Raw genomic sequence first — 23,525 nt, forward strand, 5'->3', positions numbered from 1 at the left:
AGCAGCAGCAGCACAAGAACTCCTTGCAGGCATGTGAAAAGCACAGGGCAAAAGGACTGAGGCCACAGACAAATCTGTAGCTTCCTCCTTAGCTTTTCACTCATCACCAGTCTCCGCTTCTTGCCCTGGTGTTGTGAAATGAAGATTGGGGCTAGGCTCCGCCCCTTGCCAGTCCCAGTTGACTCCCTGGGTCTGAGGAAGATCCTGTGTAGACAGTGATGTCAGCAAGCTGCTTCCCTGATTGGCAAAGCCAGCAGCAGACTCCTCCTTCTGGCTCGGCTTTCTTACTGATGCAACTCATGCCCAAATAAGGACATCTCTTCCAGCATCATCTGGATCCCTTTCACTGATTGGACCTGAACTTCCTGCTGAGTTGTGTGGGCAGGATTCCTGGGGCTTCCCCTGTTGCTCCAATTGCTGTCCCCAGGAAGGGATGAAGTGAGAAACGTATGAAGGGAAAGAGGGAAGAAACATCAGCACATGGTTTTCATACAGGTAATGGCTGCAGCCAAGGTTCATCAGGTAGGGGCTTATGGCTCTTTCTTGAGAATACCTCTCCCTTAGCAACTTTTTCTTTTTTTTTGTGTGTACCATGTAGCCATGTCTACGTTGTTTAGGGCTTGTGCATAGCAGCCATGCTTACCGATTGACTGCTATGTGAATGCCCTAGCGTTTTCCCTACCGAACTGTATGATAAAAGTCTGTGCAACTCATTTGCATGTGATTCGTTTAGTGAATTGTCCGCTGTTTCTACCTTTAACTTTTACTGGGGTGGAAATAGCAGGCAGTTGCTTCTGGGGACTTTAGTGCATTAGTCCCTCAGTATGCTTTTTACAGGAGACTCATTTGTTAATGACAGACACTAACTATAGCAGAGTAAGCTGTTCTCAATATTTTGCCTCACCCCCCTCGCAGAGAAAACAAAGTGTGTGTATTCTTTTTTTTTTTTTCTAAAACTATCCTACCAACAGTGTAGATCCCAATGGTTGCTTTGTAGCCTTTTGGATGGACATATAGGGGGTCCTATACAATATGGTCTCTGTTTAAGCTCTGAATGATTAATCAAGGCTCATTCTATCTGGAATCAGAGCACTTCCTCTTTAAGTGGTCTAGTGGTAATTGGGTTATTGGAGATTTTTAACATGACCTTATTACCTAATTTAGACTCCACTGCTCACTCCGTTTACAAAAATCCCGATAGGCGAGCCCTAAAAGACTTTTTACATCATTGGAGGCTGGTTGATGTCTGGCAACATATTCATGAAAATACCAAAACAATTCACTTTTTATTTGGCCCTCCCCCTATGCCTCATCATCCCAAATTGACTATCTCTTTTTAGACCAGGTATGCCATGCAGAGATATAAAAATATAGTATGCTCTGACCGTGCTCCAGTTTGGGTTTCATGTAGGAGGACATGCCAGGACCAGAAACCCCAGTTTTGGAGGCTAAATGAAAGCTTGCTGGGTGAAGGCAGGATGGTAATGGACCTAAAGTAGGCAATCCCCTAACTTCCTTACCACAAAGTCACCCCTGATGTCTCATTAGGAATAATCTGGGATAATCTCAAGACTTTTTAATAGGGGGAGATTTATAATGTAAGCTTTAAGGAGAAAGGGAACAGCAAGATAGGGATCTCAGAAGGGATAGTCAAGTTGCTGAATGCCAAAACGCTCGGAAGGCCACACCAGCATTACTTGAAAAATTGGGCTAAGCCAGTCACTGCAGACACTTTGGACAGAGAAAGTTGTATATGACAGGAACAAGGTGAGACAAATTTATTTTGAGGAGGGCAATCAAGCCAGCAAATTATTAGCACAGCAATTACAATCTCATGTCCTATCAAGGATGATTATGGTAGGGAACACAGTGAGCCGGCTCTGTTGAGAAGAGTTTTCTTAAATTTTATCAGCACCTATATTCATCTGAGGTCCAAGCCTCTCCACTTGAGATGACAGTATCTGTTAGTGGCCATCTACCTATCTTTACAAATCTTGGAGAGAAACATTGGATGGTGTATCCAGGTCAAGGAGATTCAGGTGGCTGTTTGAAAAAAAAAAAATCTTAAGCCTGGTAAGTCTCCTGGCCTGACCTCCAGATTTTATAGAACTTTTGCTTGAATTTTGTCTATGATTTTTAACACTGTACTGAATGGCGATACTTTACCTCCTTCCATGTTAGAGGTGGGAGTTACTGTATTGGCCAAGCTGGTAAGATTTTGAAGCTGTGTAGTTTGTATAGGCCGAGTTCCTTCCTCAACCTAGATGTTAAATAGTTGGCTAGCATTTTGGCGAAGCGATTTAAATGAATATATCCATGGTCTTATAGGAGAAGACCAATGTGGTTTCATACCGCAGAAGTTCACGAGGCATAATGTCAGGTGATTCAACTAAAAGTGGTTTGCTCACACAAATGGTCCTATTAGCCAGAGATGTCAAAAAGACCTTCCACCGCATTGACTATCCCTTTATGATGGAGGGTCTGGAAACCATGGGTTTTGGTCTGAATTTTAAAGCTTTGATTTCCGCCTTTAACCCGTGCCTTCGATGCAGAGTATGGGTAAATGGAGGGTACTCTGAGGTCTTTCCACTGGGTCAAGGGACTAGGCAGGGGTGTCCGCTATCACTCCTCTTTGCACTTACTGTAGAGCCCTATTTGTGCATATATGACTTGCCCTGGAGGTTAAAAGTATTAGGATGGGACCTGAGGAATTCAAGATTTCACTCTTTGCTGATGACATCTTGTTAATGGTGACGGAACCAGAGCTTTCATTGCCTTGTATTATTCATATGTTAAAGGATTATGGGGCTCTTTCAGGTTTTAAAATGAATGTTTCCCTGGATCCTGTTAGAGTTCATGAGTTAAAACCTCTGCTACCCTTTAGTTGGGCAAAAGGGTATATCAGATATTTGAGTAAACTACTGCCTTTTCACACTCTTTCTCTGTGTATGGAAGGCTCCAGCACTTCTACCAAAAATTGGAAGCCATTACCACAGTTCACTGAGTACTTCAAATAATTTCCCAAGAATGCAGGTTACATTTTATAAACAAAGCTCTACATTGGGGTCTTTAAAAAAAAATCTACCACCTCCTTTGCACCATGTCGGTATACTGAGGGAAGAAATCTTGCTTCTACAAGCAAATGCTGTCTAAGAGGTGCCACCACCTCTCTAACATCAAGGATTCTACTCAAGCTTTGTCCTCACTACCAAAAAATCTGGTTACAACCTATCCTAGATCTCACAATCTCAACTAATATGTCAAAAAGGAAAAATTCTAAATGGTCTCCCTTTCCATCATTTTACAGTTAACAACAAGAATAATTGGCTTGCCAGCCTCGATCAAGGATGCCTACACCCATATTCCAATTCATCAAACTCGTTGGTAATTTCTGAGGTTCACCTTCCATCACTGGTACTTCCAGTACAAAGTTCTTCCCTTCAGCCTCTCCTTAGCACCAAGAGTCTTCACAAAGTGCCTAGCTGAAGAAGCAGCCACCCTTCAAAAAGACTGGCTTATAGCTGCTTCTTGGTTTGCTGCAACACAGACTGTTAATGCCACTTTACATATCCTTCAGAACCTAGAGCTGATCAGTATGGAAAAGCACTCTAATTCCTAGAAAATTCCTTCAATTCATTGGTGCACATCTAGATACTGCTGCAGCAAAGGCTTTTATACCAACAAATAGAGCTCAATTTATTCAGCATATAGCTGTGACGATCTCTCACAAGTGTTCCACCTCACCACACAACCTTCAACTTCTGAGCCTCATGGCGGTGACTGTACATGTACTTCCACCAGCCAGAATGCGTATGTGCCATCTACACTGGCACCTAAAGGTACACTGGAATCAACATCTGTAGTCCTTAAAAAAGAGTACATTTAACCACTACTGTGACCTTTTTCCTGAAATAGTGGCTGCATTGTCCAAACATTGAATATGCCCCTTCAAAATTCAATTACCTCAATTAACACTGACAGATCCCACCTCCTTTAGTGGCGAACACAAGGTCTACAGAATCCTCAAGAATGATTCCTTCATATAATTCTTCTAGAACTCATGGCCATCATCAGTGATCTATAAACCGTTTCACAGTGGATCTGCTCCCATACCATCCTGATCAGTACAATCAGGAGACCATGTTCTACATAAGTAAATATGGAGGTGCAGACTCTTCCTCTTTGCAGAGACGCACTGAATATCTGGAACCTTACATTTTCATTAAACATCATAATACCAGTGATATATATTCCAGAGCAACAAAATCAAATAAACAGACTGTCGCAAATTGAATCCTCATGAATGCTGTTTAGACTCCAACATAGTCCAGTCACTCTTCAATCTCTTGGGCACCCACATCATAGACCTTTTCGCTTCTCCATTGCGCAGTGTGCTTTCTTTATCCCAGTCCACAGATAGTGGTTACAGATGCCTTCAACATTCCATCAAATCAAAGACCCTTTTGTGCCTTTCCATCTCCAAAGTTCTACAGAAGATCTATGTGGACATGGTCCAACTCATTCTCATTGCCCCACACTGGCCACGACAAATCTGGTTGTGTTGACTATTCAGTCCATCAGTGACCCAGTCATTTCCATTAGGCTATCACCCAACTCTTCTGACACAAAACCATGGCCAAACTTTGCACTCCCAACCCCAAGAGCATCTCTAAAAGCCTAGGGATTGAGCAGGATCTAGTTGATTCTCTACCTATTTCAGAATCTGTAAAAACAGTTCTCCGGCTTCCAGGAAACCAGCCACAAGGAGACCTATGATTTTCTAATTGCATCATTTCTCAATCCGGGTACAGTCTCGAGACAAAGACTCTTTTGTCATCCGACAATAAGGATTTTGCTCACACCTTTTTTCAGCAGTAGCTCAAGGTGTTACATTCAGATACACTGGGTATTTCCTTGTCTCTGGAGGGCTCACAATCTAAGTTTGCACTTGAAGGTAATGGAGGGATAAGCGACTTTGCTTTACCTTTCAGACGTAGGCATTAAAACTTTATCTGTTTGAATCCATCTGGCAGACATTTCAACTCATTTCCACCACCATCTAGCTACCCGCCATCTTGTTTCCCGTTTTATGAGGAGACTTATGAACATAACGTCACCTGTAAAAACTCTCCTGCCAGCATAGGATTTTAATATCATACTAAGTTAATGGACCATCTATTTGCAGTATCTCTTGGAAAACAGCCTTTCTAATAGCTATAATCTCAGCAAGAAGTATAAGTGAACTACAGGCAATAGTCCACTATCATCCTTACATTCAATTCTTTCACAACATAGTGCTATTATGTGCTTTCTTTCTAAGATGGTCTCGGTTTTCCACTTAAATTGGTCAATAGTCCTCCCTCCTTTTTTTCCCCCACGGTATTCAACTAAAGCTGTAATTCCCTACGTACCTTGGACTGTAGGCATCCATTGCTCTGTTATCTGCATTGTACAAGAGATTTACACAAATCTTTGCAACTATTCATCTCCTATCAAACAATCCTGGAATGCCAGTTTCCAAACAAACTTTATCAAATTGGATTTCTATTTCTCTATACTGTACGGTTGCAGATCAACAATCCTGGAATGCCAGTTTCTAAATGAACTTTATCAAATTGGATTTCTGACTATTTCTCTATGCTATACGGTCGCAGGTCATCAACCACCTGAATACATAAGACCACATCAGCTGGGACAATCCAATATAGATATCTGTAAGACTGCGACTTAGTGCTTGACGGATCACTTATTTATTTATTACATTTGTATCCCGCACAATTCCCACTCATTTGCAAGCTCTATGCGGCTTACATAGTAACAAAATCATGAAGTTAACAAAATCATAAAATTATGAAGTTAACAAAATCAAGAAGTTAACAATGATTTAAAGTATTATATAACAATAAAACATAATTAGACTAAGGTAGGTAATAAGGAGTGGAGAGATAGTGAGGCAGGGAAGAAGAGGGGAGAGAAGCAGGGAAAAAGGAAGGAGGGAGGGGAGTAGGAAAGGGTACAGGGAAGAAGGGAAAAGATGCAGCATTTGGACAAACAGTTCTCCACAACCTCGTCACATAACTGCTGAACTCATATCTTCCTCTTCCTTTTTCTAATATTTCAGGTCACTACATTAAACACAATTCGATTGGCCTGTAAGCTAGGAACTCACTTCAGAATGTTCTCTATAGATAGCAGGAAAATGCAGCGACACTAGCCTTCTCACCCCCCCTCCATCCTTATATATGTTTATTAGTAACATTAAACACACATATATATATGTATAATGTGTGCGTGTTTAATGTTACTAATAAATATTTTAACTTAGAGCTGAATATGAACTCCAGCACCCAAGGCTCTATTAGCCTAGGAGTATGGCTGCATTTCCCTGCTGTCTATAGAGAACCACTGTTACAGGTATGCAACTTCACCTCTAATTGTATAGAAACAGAAGTGCTTAGGTGTCTTTCTCAGCTGTCACCTCCAATTTAGAACATCTTGACAGCAAGAAAATCTTTCATGAGGCATATATGCTTTTAAATGGAGGTGATTTTCAATCTGGTGCTTTACTAATGTGTCCAACTACCATCTTTATCAGCCTGATCTGCAGACCACTTCTTTATAGAGTTCATCTTAGTGTGTGCTCAGCCTATCCATATCTTGACAAAGCAAGCTCTGGCTTTCTAGTATCCCATTGATTGATTGTTACATTTGTACCCCGCGCTTTCCCACTCATGGCAGGCTCAATGCGGCTTACATGGGGCAGTGGAGGGTTAAGTGACTTGCCCAGAATCACAAGGAGCTGCCTGTGCCAGGAATCGAACTCAGTTCCTCAGTTCCCCAGGACCAAAGTCCACCACCCTAACCACTAGGCCACTCCTCCACTCCATTGTTTCAAGAGTCAAAAACAGCTGCTTTGTGTCAAAGCATCAGTTCAGAAACCACCTGTCCTCTTCATCTATTAGATGAAACTCCCATTTAAGATGGAGTAATTGTCAACCCTCAAACATCCAATTTGAAAAGTACTTTTTCTAGTAGCGATTTATTTCAGGTAGAAGAATCAGATCTTCAACCTATGGCCACAGTTGACGCTTATATTTTTCATCACAAGGAAGTCCTACATACTTATTCTAGGTTTTTACTAAAGGTGGAACACTTTTTCATAGCATTACTTTGAGAAGCACTCCACACTGGACTTCAAATGGACTCTTGCTTACTATCTAGATTGTCATTCTGTGTGCAGTTGTTAATCTTCCACTCCAAGGCTTGGAAATCTAGTGACAAAAGCATAATCTAGCTAATTGGCTAGTGCCCTACATTCAGTATGAGCAGACTGGTAGTGTTGTGTAAAGTAAAGCCAACTCTTATCAAATAAAGAACCACCACTGTGCTGCTCTCATAGCTCTTAAGTATACATTGCTGATCTTTACCACGCTACTGCCTTGACCAGTCTTTAGTCAGAGACATTACATTCAAACAGTACTGAGCAGTCTTTATGTACTCGGTTCTCTTGTCATATGACTAGGTTGAACCTCAATAATAAGAAGTGATCTACAAACTGGAGCAACCCTGATCTTGGGAATCCACCTACTTATCTGCCTGATTATATCCTGCTAGTTTATTTATTAGGATTTATTTACCGCCTTTTTGAAGGAATTCACTGAAGGCGGTGTACAGTAAGAATAGATCAAACATGAGCAATAGGCAGTTACAGCAGTAAACATATTTTTTTTGTTACATTTGTACCCCGCGCTTTCCCACTCATGGCAGGCTCAATGCGGCTTACATGGGGCAATGGAGGGTTAAGTGACTTGCCCAGAGTCACAAGGAGCTACCTGTGCCTGAAGTGGGAATCAAACTCAGTTCCCCAGGACCAAAGTCCACCACCCTAACCACTAGGCCACTCCTACACTCAACTAACAATACAAAGTATGGCATGGTATACTATTTGCAATGTCAACCCAATACATAATAGAACATTATAATTGATAGTGAAGGGTAAGGCAAAGTTGTAACATATAGATGGGTTAGAAAGTAAGGTGACTGATTTGAAGAAAGATGCACATGAGGTTAGAGAGATGGTGAAATATTATTTCAGAGTAGGAGTGGATAAACATGTCCCACTGCTGTATGTGCAGCCCAAGTCACTCCTTGTGTGTGTGTGTGTGTATGAGAGACTAACAAGTTAGTTAGTTCTTCCATTGAAGGCCTGGTTGAAGAGCCCAGCCTTTACATGCTTCCTGAAGTAGAGATTTAGCCCTGTATTGTACTGGTAGCCAATGAAGTTTTTGCAAAAATGGTGTGATGTGGTCACGTGGCTTGCAACCTTCTGTGAGTCTTGCTGCTGCATTCTGAATCAACTGGAGCTGGTGCAGGTCATTGTATAGTGCATTGCAGTAATCCAGTCTTGATGTTACCATGGCAGGTACAACTGGGATAAGATTTACCTTCTCAATGTAAGGAGAGAGGTAGATTCAACACTTACTCTGATTCCTCAAATCCAAGCAACCTTCAAGAGCTGCTTCGACTATTTGCGACAGCTATGATGCCTCTCCATATACTGAGAAGGCAAATCTTGTCTCATCATGACTGGATTACTGTCGCAAATAGTAGAAGTAGCTCTTGAAGATTGCTTGGATTTGGGGAATCAGAGTAAGTGTTGAATCTAACTGTATTCCAAGGTTCCTGACTTGTGATTTGAGGGGGGGAGTTCATACTTCCCAAAAGGGATTTTGATGACAGGTATGTATCCACTTGTGTTAGGGACCCATAGAAGCTCGGTTTTACTTGGGTTCAGGCAAAGTTTGTTGTGTTTAGCCTATGCTTGAATTGATGTTAGACAGGTAATCAGTTTGTTCAAGGCTGTAGGTAAGTCAGGTTCAATGGGTATGAGTAGCTGCACCTCATCCGCATAGATGTAGAACTGAGTGTCCATTGACCGAATCAGCTCAGCTAGTGGCTTGAGGTAGATATTGAACAGAATAGGTGGCAGTATCGAGCCTTGTGGTACCCTGCAGGTCAGTGTCCATGGTGGTGATGAGTTGCTACCAAACATTATGGATTGTTGCCTGTCTGATAGCTAGGATCTGAACCAGGCAAATACTGTTACATTGATACCTGTTTCTGTCAGTTGTGCTAGCAAGATATCATGATCCACAGTGTCAAAAGCTGCTGAGAAATCTAGCAGTACTAACATTGAGGCGAATCCCATTGCCCGTTTTAAAGCTGTTGGTAGTTGCCCATTAGAAAGAGAGGTGTTCACAATTTTTGTGGCACCTTCTATAAGGCCCATACTTGCCTGCTGCACTATCTTTGATGAGCAGGTAGTTGGTGGAAGGTCTCTTAGGATTTTGTCAAGGCTCTCCTCTGTCATTAGGTTAAAAGTGTGCCATCTGTCTCTGTTAGGAGGGGGCGAGTTTGTGCACCCATGGTTGACTGGTTGGGGACTGGGTGGAATTGCCTGTAAATCCAGGTGGAGACTTTTAATTTTGTTGGCAAAGTATGAAGCAAAATTAAAATTATTGCAGTTCAGTTTAGACAGGGCAGGCTGATTCTTTTGAGGGGGGTTGCAGTAGGCTGTTTACTATACTGAACAGCTGCTTGGTTGAATTGGCAGCCTGTGCAATGCATTGAGAGAAATACTGTTTTTTGGTTGCTGTTAAGGCTTGGCGGTACTTTGCCATGTGCTTCCTGCAGTTTACAAGGTATGGAAAAGTAAGACTCAAAAAATATATCAAAATACTACACTTTCCTTGCACTAGAATGATACAAAAAAATCAGTATGTCATACTGGGATTATAAAATGGAGGAAAAAGAGCCTCACAGAGCTCCTGGACAATATAGCTGTCTATTAGAGCTAAAACGGATCTTAAATTGATCCTCTGTTCATCATTGGCTCTGAAAAAACCTCCAAATTAGTACTACCACAATAATGACAAATATAATGGTTCCATTCAATTGTTGCCTCACAAAATATTGGAACAAAGTGTGAAATAAACACTTATCTATAACTCTAGAAGACTTCAAACACTCTTCTTAAGGCGCTCCAAGCCAACGTGGCCAGCGTTTCGTAAAAAACTGCTTCAGGGCTTAGATAGCGCTAATTTTCTAAAAAAGAGAAAGACATTCTAATTATTCATCATTATGGTAGTCAAACAGTATTCAACTAATTTTGACAAACTTGCCCACTCACATGAAAACCGCTATAGCGGTAGTCTCCTGCATTCGGCATTGCGATTACTCCAAAATGGCTCCGATTTATACACAGTGACGTCAGACGCTGTGCCGTGGAGCAGCCAATCATCTGATGGCAGTACTAGAAGCTTTAAAGGTGTACTGCCATTTGCAACAGTTTTAAAAGAAATGGCACCATTCAACTTTTGAATTGAGCCCTACAGGTTCTAGAGACTGCAAGCGATAAATCCACCTCTGCTCAAATTGTAGCAGCAGACGGCGGAGATCTCCCCCTCATGGAGATCTCTGAATGCATTGCAAAATAACACATTTAAAGTCTTTGAATTCATGTGCTTTTTGTTTACAATGTGTAACCAATGGTGAACCAATCTTTTCAGTATGTATCGCACTTCTATGTTCAATTAAACGTGTGATTAGTGTCCGAGATGTCTGTCCTACATAGATTTTATTGCAGGGGCATCTTAAGGTGTATATTACATTCGCAGATGTACATGTTGACAACGATGTTAATTTATATGTCTTATGGTCAGCTGGATTAACAAAAATCCCGGTTTCATCCATAATGTCACAAAAATTACAGTTGCCACATTTGAAGTGTCCATGGGCATTAGAGGTCTGAAAAAAATCTTCGGTGGAAAGCACTGCTGGGCATAAGGATTCTTTCAGATTTCTCCCTCTGTTATATGCAATTCGTACACGAGACTTTCTGAAGATGGAATGTGATTGAATTAAAGGCCAATATTTCTTAATACTTTTGACTACTTGAGGTGTACTTGCAGTATATTGTGTCACAAAAGTGAAAACATCTTCATCTGCATCCTTTGGAATAACTCTAGGTGTTAGAAGTGAATCTCTATGATTATATTTCGCTCTTCTATACGCTGTATGTACGACCTGTTTAGGATATCCACGTCGTAGTAATCTAGCAGTCAAATCTTTTGATTGGTGCCGAAATTCATAATCATCTGAACAGACCCTACGATACCTCAAAAACTGTTTAGCCTGTCTTCATCCAGGTGAGATTTGCGCCATCTCCTTTCCAGTTTTCGTCCTTCATGTTTAAGGATCCGAAGTTCTGGAGAAAACCAAGGTGAGCGTTTGTGAGTGGGGCATAAGACCTTTTTTAGCGGTGCTGTTTTCTCTAAGGTCTTGGCTAAGTGTGTATTCCAGATGTCAACTTGTTCTGACACTGTTGTCTTTTCATCTACGTGTGGATAGTCCAAGGCCTCTAAGAAATTCTCAGCGGTCAGCTTTTTTTTTGTCTCTGATCTCCTTCCAAACTCTGGGACGTGCCATTTGTTTCAGGTAGTTAATTAGAAAATGGTCTGACCGTGATAGGGGTGTTATTTCAATACTGTTATTCCAGAATTCTGGGATATCCACCCCTTTGTAGAACACCAGGTCTAATATGTGACCCTTTTCGTGGGTTGGAGAATTGATCACCTGTGTAAATCCTAGTGCTGTCATCGTGTCCAGAAAGGCAGCTGTGGTGGTTTCTGGGGTTTTGATGTGTAGATTGAAGTCTCCCATGATCACCAGCCTAGGGTCATTCAGGCTTACTTGAGTAATCAGGTCTAGATGTTCTTGCACAGATAATGTGTTGTTACGAGGTGCTCTGTATACCGTGAGCAGCCAGATTGGTCCTCTTCAAGTTGGATTAAAAGAGATTCTGATCCATGTAGCTGGGGGATGGATATTCTGCGCAGTTCGTTTGTGTCCCGAATCAAGACTGCTACCCCTTCACCCTGTCTTCCTGGTCTTGGTTGATGTTAAAACCTGTTGGGCATAGTTCAGCCAGTGGTAAACCTACACTTTCATCTAGCCAGGTTTCACTTATTCCTAGTTAAAAGGAGAAAGCAAGTTATGTGTAGAAGGTGGTCTCCCTAGACTGCAGAAGTAACCTGACACTTAATTCTTTCCACCTCCCAGCTGTATTACTGCTTGAGCTATGAACTAGCTGAGATCACTGTGCCTGAAAAGGCCAGTACATGCTCAGAACTGTACACTAGTTCAGAGCCCAGGGGAGAGTCTCAGTTCTGGTGCTGTCTGATGTCACCCCCCTTGTGTGCCTGATTTAATCCTGGTATCTATGAAAAAACATCTCACAGTACATAGCTTTACCTGTTAAGTGTATGGAACAAAGCCTAAATCCACTGGATTCAACTGGCAGGTGACATTAATGTATATTCCCAACTCTGATATAGTGGTTTGCAGCAGCCACTGGAAAATTTGTAAGTGGATCATATATGTTACATTTATTATTACATCTATATTCCACATAAAAATTATTTAATTTGTCAAGTTCATCAGCTTTGACTTCCCTGTTTTTCTTGTAGTTTATATACTGTTTTATAATTTTCTTTAATTATCAATTTCAAAGTATATAAAAATACTTACAATTAATGATGTCATCAAAAGATTCATGGCAGTAGACAGTAGACAAGTGCTAATTCTGTGGTTCTCAACCTACTACTTGGGGCACACACAGCCTGTCAGGATATCCACAATGAATAATCTTTGAGATATGCAGACACTGTCTCTTTGGTATGCAAATCTCTCTCATGCATAATCATTGTGGATATCCTGAAAACCTTACTGGGTTGAGATCCATTATGCTAGTTTGGCTCAGTCATAAGGAAACAGTTGCAGTAAATGGAAGTAGCACATTGAGAAGAAGGATACTGTGCAAATGTGTAGTTGAAATACCCTGTCCTTCTCAGAGAATGATTAAAATAATTTCATACCTGGATGTAGTGAACAAGTTGAATTTCTGTTCACTTTTATCAGGGAATGTCATAGCTACCCTAGAATTTTGACCTCACAAGAAACCAGTCATAGTTTCCTCCTCTTCTGGTAGTGTTCTGTGGTTGTGTTGTTGATTTGGTACCCCAACACAGTCAGTAATAAGTCTATTTCATGAAAAATATTACATGAATTTTATGTAAACTTTCTGTAGTTTCCCTAGTGATGTGGTAGCTGTAATGTATTATTTCTACTTAAATCTTACATATTTATTCTCATTTGACAGAATGATTGCTTCAGCAGTAAGAAAGAGGGGACTGGCAGCTCAGAGAGAAAAAAAAGACGCCATGAGGAGGAGGGGATCTTTTGTAAAAAGCAAAGAGTGTGGAAGTTGGCTACCCCTAAAAAGAAGAAAATGAAAGTGAATTCCTTAAAAGATTTCAATGGTAGCAAGCTGGTAGGAGAAAGAAACACAGAGGTGCAGGCTTCCAGTGAGCGAGAGCGAGGCTTAGACGTGCTGTACCCCACGGAGTGCCACTCCCTTTCCTCAGATATGTCCTTTTCTGATCCAGAGGACTCTGAAGAAGACGATGCAATTTGTCCAGCTGAGAGCTGTCTACAACCTGAAGGAGATGAGGTCTGAGAGATTTGCTGATTAATATTGTATACTGTGCCATTGTTATCCATTATTAGCTTCTGCTTTGTATGTAATACATTTGTCCATGCCTTTCTACTGGAAAAACTTTGTACCCAATTATTAATAATATTTAGGGAATAATACGGCCATAATGTCACACAATCATAATACAACAAGTTTTGGGCCAATGCATTTAAAATAAATGCACTGTGTAGAAAGGCCAGCCACCATTCTTGAAGCATGCTTTATATGGATGTCATTAGATTACTATATACATGGTAAAAGTAATTAATGCTTGGGCTACAAGCTTGATAACTTTTAATGGTAATTTTTAGTACATTTGGCCCTTTTGAGAGTTTTATAATCTCTCCCTTAAAACATGTGAATAACCTACGCAGAGCAGAAAACACACTTGCATCACTGCTCCAAAACAAAGCATAAGGATGCCAGTGATGTGATGGATTTTGGTCGTGCTTTGAACAGATAAAGGGTGGTGGTCAAGAGGTTATAAGTACATAAGTGTTGCCATACTGGGACAGATTGAAGGTCCTTCAAGCCCAGCATCCTGTTTCCAACAGTGGCCAATCTAGGTTACAAGTAATTGGCAAGATCCCAAAACAGTACAAAACATTTTATGCTGGTTATCCTAGAAATACACTAGAAAGTCAGTAATGTGGATGTGAAATCAGTTGGAGCAATAATCTCAACAACAACAAAAATGACCCACTATAGAGAGGCAAACAAGTATCTGTGACAATGAAGCACATTACCACTATAGGAAGGAAAAAGCCTCAAGGAACTCAAGACTTACTAGTCTAAAGGGCTACATGTGATCAAAATGACCTATATAGTGATCAACATGAACTATTCATCATCATTGACTAAAAAAACCTTCCTGTGTTTAGTATTCTGCTTAAAAAAAAATCATAGAAAGCCATGCAACAAAACACTTCCCAATAACTTTGGATGTCAAACATCAAAATCTTTCCAAAAAGATTTTTGAACTATGTTTTTGGAAAGATTTATTGATGTTTGACATCCAAAGTTATTGGGAGGTGTTTTTTGCGTGGCTTTCTATGATTCTTTGAAGCAGAATACTAATCATGTTGATCGCTATATAGGTCATTTTGATCACTTGTAGCTCTTTAGACTAGTAAGTCTTGAGTTCCTTGAGGCTTTTTTCTTCCTGTAGTGGTAATGTGCTTCATTTTCACAGATACTTGTTTGCCTCTATAGTGGGTCATTTTTGTTGTTTTTGAGCTTATCCTAGAAATAAGCAGTGGAGTCAAGTCCATCTTTAATGGCTTATGGACTTTTTGTTTTTTAGAAAGCTATCCAAACCTTTTTTTAAAACCCCGCTAAGCTAACTTTTACCACATTCTCTGGCAACGAGTTCCAGAGTTTAATTACACATTGAGTGAAGAAATATTTTCTCTGATTTGTTTTAAATTTTCTACTTTGTAACTTCATTGCGTGCCCCCTAGTCCTAGTATTTTTGGAAAGATTAAACAATCGATTCACGTCTACCTGTTCCACTCCACTCATTATTTTATAGACCTCTATCTTCCCTCAACTGTCTTTTCTCCAAGCTGAAGAGCCCTAGCCGCTTTAATCTTTCCTCGTAGGGAAGTCATCTCCATCCCCTTTATCATTTTCTTTGCCCTTCTCTGTATCTGGACACACTAGAGAGAGCGTTTGGGTGTTTATCTGCCATTATCTGTTAGTTAACCAAATCAAGGTTGATCGGTTCTCTCTAGGAGACAAAATATGTTAACACACCAACTGTAGATTGTATTAGGTAAGTCCCATTAAGAGAAGAATTACTTTTATATAGGTTATATATGTCCCTTCAGTGTGGCTTTTAAATTTTGTTCTTATCTACTTAATTGTCAGTTTTTACCTGCTAAGTTACTGAACAATAATATTTGTGAAACTGAAGTTGTGTTTTGCCTGCTGAAGATATTAGATGCTAAACAGATTTTCTGAGATAACTAGAATGAACAAAGCCAGAGTTGAACAAACCATTTTCTTGGATGACAGGCATCACTGTAGTTTGCCTGCTTACTTTAGTATCTGCAAAATCTAGAGGAGGAGGAGCAGTATCAACCCCCCTCCCCCATGTCAACCCCAAAACGATGCCTGTGCTAACAGTAACAGAAGAGAAAATGATAGTGATTGCAGTCAATACAAATGTTAACCAGTCACACCTGGAGGACAAGCATCTGATTTTTGCAAAATGACTTTAAAGAATGATATACAAATTACTTTTCTCTTTCTGAATGGTAGGTGTATTGGGTCCAATGTGATGGAAGTTGCAACCAGTGGTTTCATCAAGTCTGTGTTGGAGTTACTCCAGAAATGGCCGAAAAGGAAGATTACATCTGTGTCAACTGTGCCGTAAGGGACATACGGAGCTGGAAATGATCGTGCGCCTGGTCAGGACTTGCGCAGAGAACATTCCCCCCGTTCCCCCCCCCCCCCCCCCCCTGAAATCACAAGACTGGTACATGGAGCCAGGTTGCAAATGGTGCTACTTCTCTCTTCAAGAGGGATCATTTTCCAGAACACTTAGCAAGCAGTGAGAAAAAAAAAAAGAAACAATTTTTGAACATGTTTTGTACTTTTTTCTTAAGAGCTGTTTGTGGTGGTGTGAGATTTGACATGCTCCCGTCTTTGCTGGGGGTTGGGAGGATTACTGGTTTTAGAAAACATTAAATTATACACCTTTTGATGTACAGAGTTAATCTTCATACCTCAGTCTGGGATTTTACCAGCACCTCAGTAAGGCAGCACCAAGAATTCCTGCAAAATTTTCTTGTCAGGAATTCTTCTGTTTAGTAATAGTGTCTTTAAAAAAAAAAAAAAAAACTTTTTTGGAAAAAATAAATCCATTTTTCACTTTGTTTTGGGGAATTTTTTTGTTTTTGTAGGTTAGGTTTATTTATCAAGTGGTAAGTGCTCTGTGTCTGGTTTCAGTGGCTGGCAGCATATTCTGAACAGTGTCGATGCATTAGCGTGGGTTCCTGTACAGAAAATAATGTTTTAGGCTGTAGACTCACTCATAGGTTGGTGATGTAGCAGGCAGAGCTCTCTGTAAAGTAAATGCCACAGCTGTATTTGGTTTTCTTTTTTTTTTTTTTCTCTTTTTTTTGTTTTGAGGGGGTAGCTTGTATCAAATGTTGCAGTTTATATTGTGGAATAAACCCTTGGTTACATTAAAAAGATATTTTTTTCTTGCTTGTTAGATAACCATCCTGTCCATTTATACCAATGGTTTTCAACCCCATCCTTGAGGCACACCCAGCCAGTTGGATTTTTAGGATATCCACAATGATTTTGCATGTGAGAGATTTGCATACCAGTGATTGCACATCTAATGCATATTAATTTTGGATATGCTGAAAACCTGATGGCTTGGGTCGAGATGCATTGCTTTGTACCACTGATAAACCTGCAATGTATGCAATGTAAATAATAAGTCAGTACTTATCAGCAAAGCTTTATGTGGTGTAATGCAGAAACCAAAAACATTTCAAGAGAAGTACCATGCAGACCATTTGAAATCACTGAAAGCAATGGAAGGGAGAGGATCTTCCTTAGCATTTGAGTTTGTTGCTACGCTATACCACCATTTTTTATTTTTGCGCTATCAGAGCCTGGTAACCCTGCCACCTTTGCTGTCTTCACTACTGCTATACATTGGGGGAAGTCAACATCGCTGTCTGGCCTCAGTTTGGAGATCTCTAGTCTAGTGAAAGCAGACATCAATTTACCTTTCCCTCTTCAGCTCTCGGTAATCTCATAACCTACCCCTCTCCTTTCTTTTAGTTTTCTGTATATGTTTGTTTGTAACAATCATAGAAACACAACATTGCAAAGTAAATTTATATTTATAATTTTCATCTCCCCTTTATACATTAGTCTATTTAAACAGTGGTGCATTCAATTCAAATAAATTTTTGTATACCACTAATATCCCTTTTCCAGGGTTCAGTGCAGTTATATTCTAGGTGAGACAAAAGCAAATAGAGTTAGTGTGAGGCATAAGAAACATTAGAGACCGTTGGATTAATGCATGAGACTAAAAACATTAAGGAAAGGATAGTGGATAATACTAGAAGGTAGAAGTCATGATGGATTGTTATGAAGCAGTTTTTGGGAAGAGGTTTTTAGCCTCTTCCTGAAGTTAAGCTGTTTTCTGTTCTGATAGGAATAGGTAGAGAATTCTATATTTTGACTCCCAAGAATGGGGAATAGTGGTCTTCGTCAGCAGTTCAGAGGTGAAGCCCTGTAGGATTTGAAAAACTAAAGAGGCAGCTTTGAACCTGAGTCTTTCTGTTAGGAGAAGCCAGTGTAGTTTGTTTGGATGAGCTGAAACACTAGTATATCAATACAGTCTGTATATTAGTCCAGCACCTGTGTTCTGTATGATTTGCAGTTTTTTTTTTCTGATATTTGCACTTAATACCAAGAAATAGAAGGTTAAAGTAATTAGAGTGAGGTAGGACTAACATTTGGACTAGTAGTGCGAAGGCGTTTTGGTTGAAGAATGATCCGAATAGCGTTTTCTTCCATAGCTGGTTAATGTGGGCAGCGGAAGTGAGTGAAGAATCAAGCAAATCCCTAGTACTCTGGTTTCAGATTTGACCACTAATCAAAGATATGGATGATGGGACCTCAATTCCCTGATTTTGGAACTACAGTACCTTGGAATTTTGTGCATTCAATTTGTTTATTGGTCAGGGCACAGGTGCTGATAGCAGTCATATCATTTGCTACAGAATGAGTTGGCTCTGTTTGATGCTGACACTGATAAGATAAGCAGGATATCATCCACATAGGATAACAGTAGTTCATTAAGTCCCAGGTGTATTGAGGCAAGGGATGACATAAAGAGATTGAACAGGATAGATGAGAGGGGAGATCCCTGGAGGACCGCGCAGTTAGGAGACCAGAAGTTGGAAAGTTGGTTGTTTTGCTTGACAGAATAACTTCGATTTGAAAGGAATTTGCTGAATAATTTGAACACATTCCCTGTTCCTATCTGATCCAGGCGAGTAGCAATGTGTGGTCAACCACATCAAAGGCAGCTGATATATCGAATTGGAGAAGAATTACTTGGTTGCCTTTGCATAGATGTTTGACATATGTAGTTAGAACTAGCAGCAATGTTTGTGTACTGTGTGACGATCTGAAGCCAAATTGGGACCAGTGTAAAATTAGAAAAATTTTCCAGATACAAAAAGATGTAGGTTTCTAATAACTTTAAGTAAAAAGGGGTATGCTTAGCAGGTGATTTTATGTGTAGCCCAGATACCTTCAGTAGTGGAGCAAGAACAATTTTGCCCATCTCAGAAGGAAGACAGCCATTCTTTAACTGCTCATTGACATTACTGAGTAGCCAGTTTACTGCTTCTATAGGGATGGATTTGAGTAAGTGTTTTGGGCATTGATTTAGAGAGCAGTTGACTCGGGAGCATTTCAACAGCACTGATTTTATGTCCTCAACTCTTAGAGGTTGAAAGGATTCCCAGTTTTGGTCAGTTTTGAGTCCTTGGGTTGTAGGATCTCCGGTGATTAAGGTTGAGCTATGGGTTGGACTATTTTCCTCTGTTGGTGTAGTTTTAGATAGATCAGACCTAATTTAGAGGATCTTATTGGCAAAATGATCAGCTAGGTCTTGGGTGGTGGGATATGCTCTCCGTGAATGTTCATCCTTTTTAGTGGAAGCTAGTGTTTTAACTAAGTTGAACAGTTTTTTTGTTAAGATCATCTTGACCTGTTAGGCTGCTGTAGTATTGGTGTTTTGAGTCAGCTACCTTCTTTTTGTAGCATCAGAAGGCTGACTTCTATTTGGATTTATCAGTAGTATTTTTGTTCTTTCTCCATTGCTTTTTAATGTGTTGACATTCCTTTTTTAGGATGGATAGTTCCTCTGTAAACCATAGCAAATTTCTGGGTGTCCTGACCTTTTTAGTGGTAAATGCAGCAATTTTGTCTAGTATGGCTTTCACCTTGGTGTCCCAGTGAGATTTGATTGAACCATGTTTAAGAGATGCGGTAGTGAAGGAATCTGTTAGCTCAGACCAGAAAATGGCCTCGTTGATTTTACCTCTGGTGGAGATTAGTTTGGATGACTTGTGTCTGGTTAAGCTTGACATACAGCTATCAGTGGTGAAATGCAGTTGGAAGTGGTCAAACTATGGTACTGGCTTCCATTTGAATGAGTTAATCAAGCTTTTAGGGTACATAAGTACATAAGTACATAAGTAGTGCCATACTGGGAAAGACCAAAGGTCCATCTAGCCCAGCATCCTGTCACCGACAGTGGCCAATCCAGGTCAAGGGCACCTGGCACGCTCCCCAAACGTAAAAACATTCCAGACAAGTTATACCTAAAATGCGGAATTTTTCCAAGTCCATTTAATAGCGGTCTATGGACTTGTCCTTTAGGAATCTATCTAACCCCTTTTTAAACTCCGTCAAGCTAACCGCCCGTACCACGTTCTCCGGCAACGAATTCCAGAGTCTAATTACACGTTGGGTGAAGAAAAATTTTCTCCGATTCGTTTTAAATTTACCACACTGTAGCTTCAACTCATGCCCTCTAGTCCTAGTATTTTTGGATAGCGTGAACAGTCGCTTCACATCCACCCGATCCATTCCACTCATTATTTTATACACTTCTATCATATCTCCCCTCAGCCGTCTCTTCTCCAAGCTGAAAAGCCCTAGCCTTCTCAGCCTCTCTTCGTAGGAAAGTCGTCCCATCCCCACTATCATTTTCGTCGCCCTTCGCTGTACCTTTTCCAATTCTACTATATCTTTTTTGAGATACGGAGACCAGTACTGAACACAATACTCCAGGTGCGGTCGCACCATGGAGCGATACAACGGCATTATAATATCCGCACACCTGGACTCCATACCCTTCCTAATAACACCCAACATTCTATTCGCTTTCCTAGCCGCAGCAGCACACTGAGCAGAAGGTTTCAGCGTATCATCGACGACGACACCCAGATCCCTTTCTTGATCCGTAACTCCTAACGCGGAACCTTGCAAGACGTAGCTATAATTCGGGTTCCTCTTACCCACATGCATCACTTTGCACTTGTCAACATTGAACTTCATCTGCCACTTGCACGCCCATTCTCCCAGTCTCGCAAGGTCCTCCTGTAATCGTTCACATTCCTCCTGCGACTTGACGACCCTGAATAATTTTGTGTCATCGGCGAATTTAATTACTTCACTAGTTATTCCCATCTCTAGGTCATTTATAAATACATTAAAAAGCAACGGACCCAGCACAGACCCCTGCGGGACCCCACTAACTACCCTCCTCCACTGAGAATACTGGCCACGCAATCCTACTCTCTGCTTCCTATCTTTCAACCAGTTCTTAATCCATAATAATACCCTACCTCCGATTCCATGACTCTGCAATTTCTTCAGGAGTCTTTCGTGCGGCACTTTGTCAAACGCCTTCTGAAAATCCAGATATACAATATCAACCGGCTCCCCATTGTCCACATGTTTGCTTACCCCCTCAAAAAAATGCATTAGATTGGTGAGGCAAGACTTCCCTTCAGTAAATCCGTGCTGACTTTGTCTCATCAGTCCATGTTTTTGTATATGCTCTGCAATTTTATTCTTAATAATAGCCTCCACCATCTTGCCCGGCACCGACGTCAGACTCACCGGTCTATAATTTCCCGGATCTCCTCTGGAACCCTTCTTAAAAATCGGAGTAACATTGGCTACCCTCCAGTCTGTGGCCTTTTTCATGAGTTGCACCCTCGGAGAATGGTTAGTTCAGTCCTTCAGGATTTGAAGAAATGCGTTTACAGCTTAAATTTAAAGGAAATAAGCGGCAGTAATATGATCTCAGAAGGGTGATAAAGTCAGATAATATTAACCTTCTCGTGTGAGAATGAGTCACTTAAATTTCTAAAAGCAAATTGCCTCTGACATTTCTGAAATCTTAAATGCCACCCTTATGAATGTAAGTAAACATATGGGCTCAGTAAAAAAAAAATATATATATATATATACTAGTAAAAAAGCCCCGTTTCTGATGCAAATGAAACGGGGGCTAGCAATGTTTTCTTCTGTGTGCATGTGGGAGTGTGTGTGTCCCTGCCCTCTGGCCTCTCTCCCCTCCCCCCTCTGAGTCCTTCACTGTTACAGAGCCAGCGATTTGATTTCGTGCTCTGCTGTTTTCCTTCACTGACTGTGTTACAGAGAGGGCGGGGCAGACACTCATAGGGAAACCGGATATCTCGCCCCCTTCACACTTCCGGCTGGAGGCTTCATAAAACGTTGGTTTTGCCTTTTATATAGAGAGATATATAATATAAAATGTAAAACCCCAGGCAATGGTGAAAGGAGAAAAGACTGGGAGTGTATCAACCCTTGCCTAGAACCTCGATTTAGCTCTGCTACAGCCCCTACCTGGTACACTTCAGATGAAGTGACATAAAAAAAAAAAAAAAAGTCTGGACAAAGAATATGTTTGTTTATTGAGACTTGTTATACCGCTCTAGCTGCCTAGGCAGAGCTGTTTACATATAATTACAAATAATAATAAAAGGAAAAAGTGTCCTAAAATAATAGGAAAATTATTTTCACACTAAAGGAGGAAAAGGCATGGTCTGGAGAGGGTTGTAGACAGAAATCTTGCTGGTTCACCCCCCCCCCCCCCCCCATTGTCTTCAAATGCATGTTGAAAAAAGATTTTCAGGTTGGCTTTGAAGAATTTTAAAGAGAGATTGCCTTGAAGGTGTATAGGGATTGAATTACAAATAGAGGGAGAGAGAAAAAAATGCAGTGTTCCTGGTGGATTCATAGTGAGCATTTTGGGGGCTGGGAAGAATGACACTATGATCATTGATAGAATGGAGGTGACTCACTGGGGAATAAGGGATGGTCAGAAGTGAAAGGTAATCCGGAATACCAGTTTTGAGTGCTTTAAAGCTTAGAAGGGCTATTTTATAGATTATACACTTTTCCACTGGCAGCCAATGATATTGTTTGAGTAAAGGAGTTGTATGGTCTGAGTGGCAGTATTCTGGAGAGATTTGTAATTTGTTTTCACTGAAGAGTGGGGGAAGTTAGCATATACAACACTGCAGTAGTCGAGCGAGGAGGTAAAGTGAGAGGATGAGGGTATGAAAGTGTTTAGTGTCAAAGAAATGGCAAACAGTGCGCAGTTGACTGAAGAGGAAAAATGAGCTCTTGGACAGCTGTGAGATTTGGGGAAGGAATGAGAGTACTGAATCCCAAATAACTCCAAGATAACAGAAGTGGGAAACGTATCATATTTAAAGGCACAAAACTAATAATACCTGAATATTTAAATATCCATGATAAGGAAAAATAAAAGTGTGCTCATACTATCGCACATACACTCCCTCATCTATTAAATGATGAATGTGATAAAAGCAAGTTCTAAAAATTGCACCAAAAACAAACAAAAACTAAAACCTTGCCCCATGATTTTAGTAGTAGATCAGAAAAGGGAAAAAGGAAGGGGATGGGATTTGCTATTATATGCATTACCATGCAACCCAACATCCTTCTGTAACACTATTCTCTTCTCATTTCCATTATCCATGATGTATTGTAAGCCACATTGAGCCTGCAAAGAGGTGGGAAAATGTGGGATACAAATGCAATAAATAAATACTTATTTTGTACCTGGGGCAATAGAGAGTAAGTAACACACAAAGTCACAAGGAAGTGCAGTGGGAATCAAGATTTGTTAATAGTAATTAAAAAGATATTAGAAGTCCACTTGAAAGGGTGGATGCCTGCAATGGAGACAAAAATGGTGATGAAATTCAAAAAGGAATGAGATATATACAGCGGATCCCCTAAAAGGCAACAGGATGGAAACAAATCATTGACTACTTCAGCTTAAACTAGCATGGAACTGTTTCTTAAAATGGCATAT

The 23,525-nt window shown here is 40.5% G+C and overlaps 1 protein-coding gene across 1 annotated transcript in view; it reads left to right on the top strand.

Annotated features, from left to right (window-relative positions):
- The window catches only part of KDM5B (lysine demethylase 5B), a 246,733-nt gene extending 230,286 nt beyond the window's left edge, over positions 1–16,447 (top strand). Inside the window, 2 exon segments of the mRNA XM_030221829.1 lie at positions 13,220–13,570; positions 15,857–16,447. Coding sequence (XP_030077689.1) covers positions 13,220–13,570; positions 15,857–15,994 — 489 coding nt within the window. The 3' untranslated portion in view covers positions 15,995–16,447.
- The last annotated feature ends 7,078 nt before the right edge of the window (positions 16,448–23,525 follow it).

Source organism: Microcaecilia unicolor, chromosome 12, assembly GCF_901765095.1.
Source record: "Microcaecilia unicolor chromosome 12, aMicUni1.1, whole genome shotgun sequence".
NCBI classification, from domain to species: domain Eukaryota; kingdom Metazoa; phylum Chordata; class Amphibia; order Gymnophiona; family Siphonopidae; genus Microcaecilia; species Microcaecilia unicolor.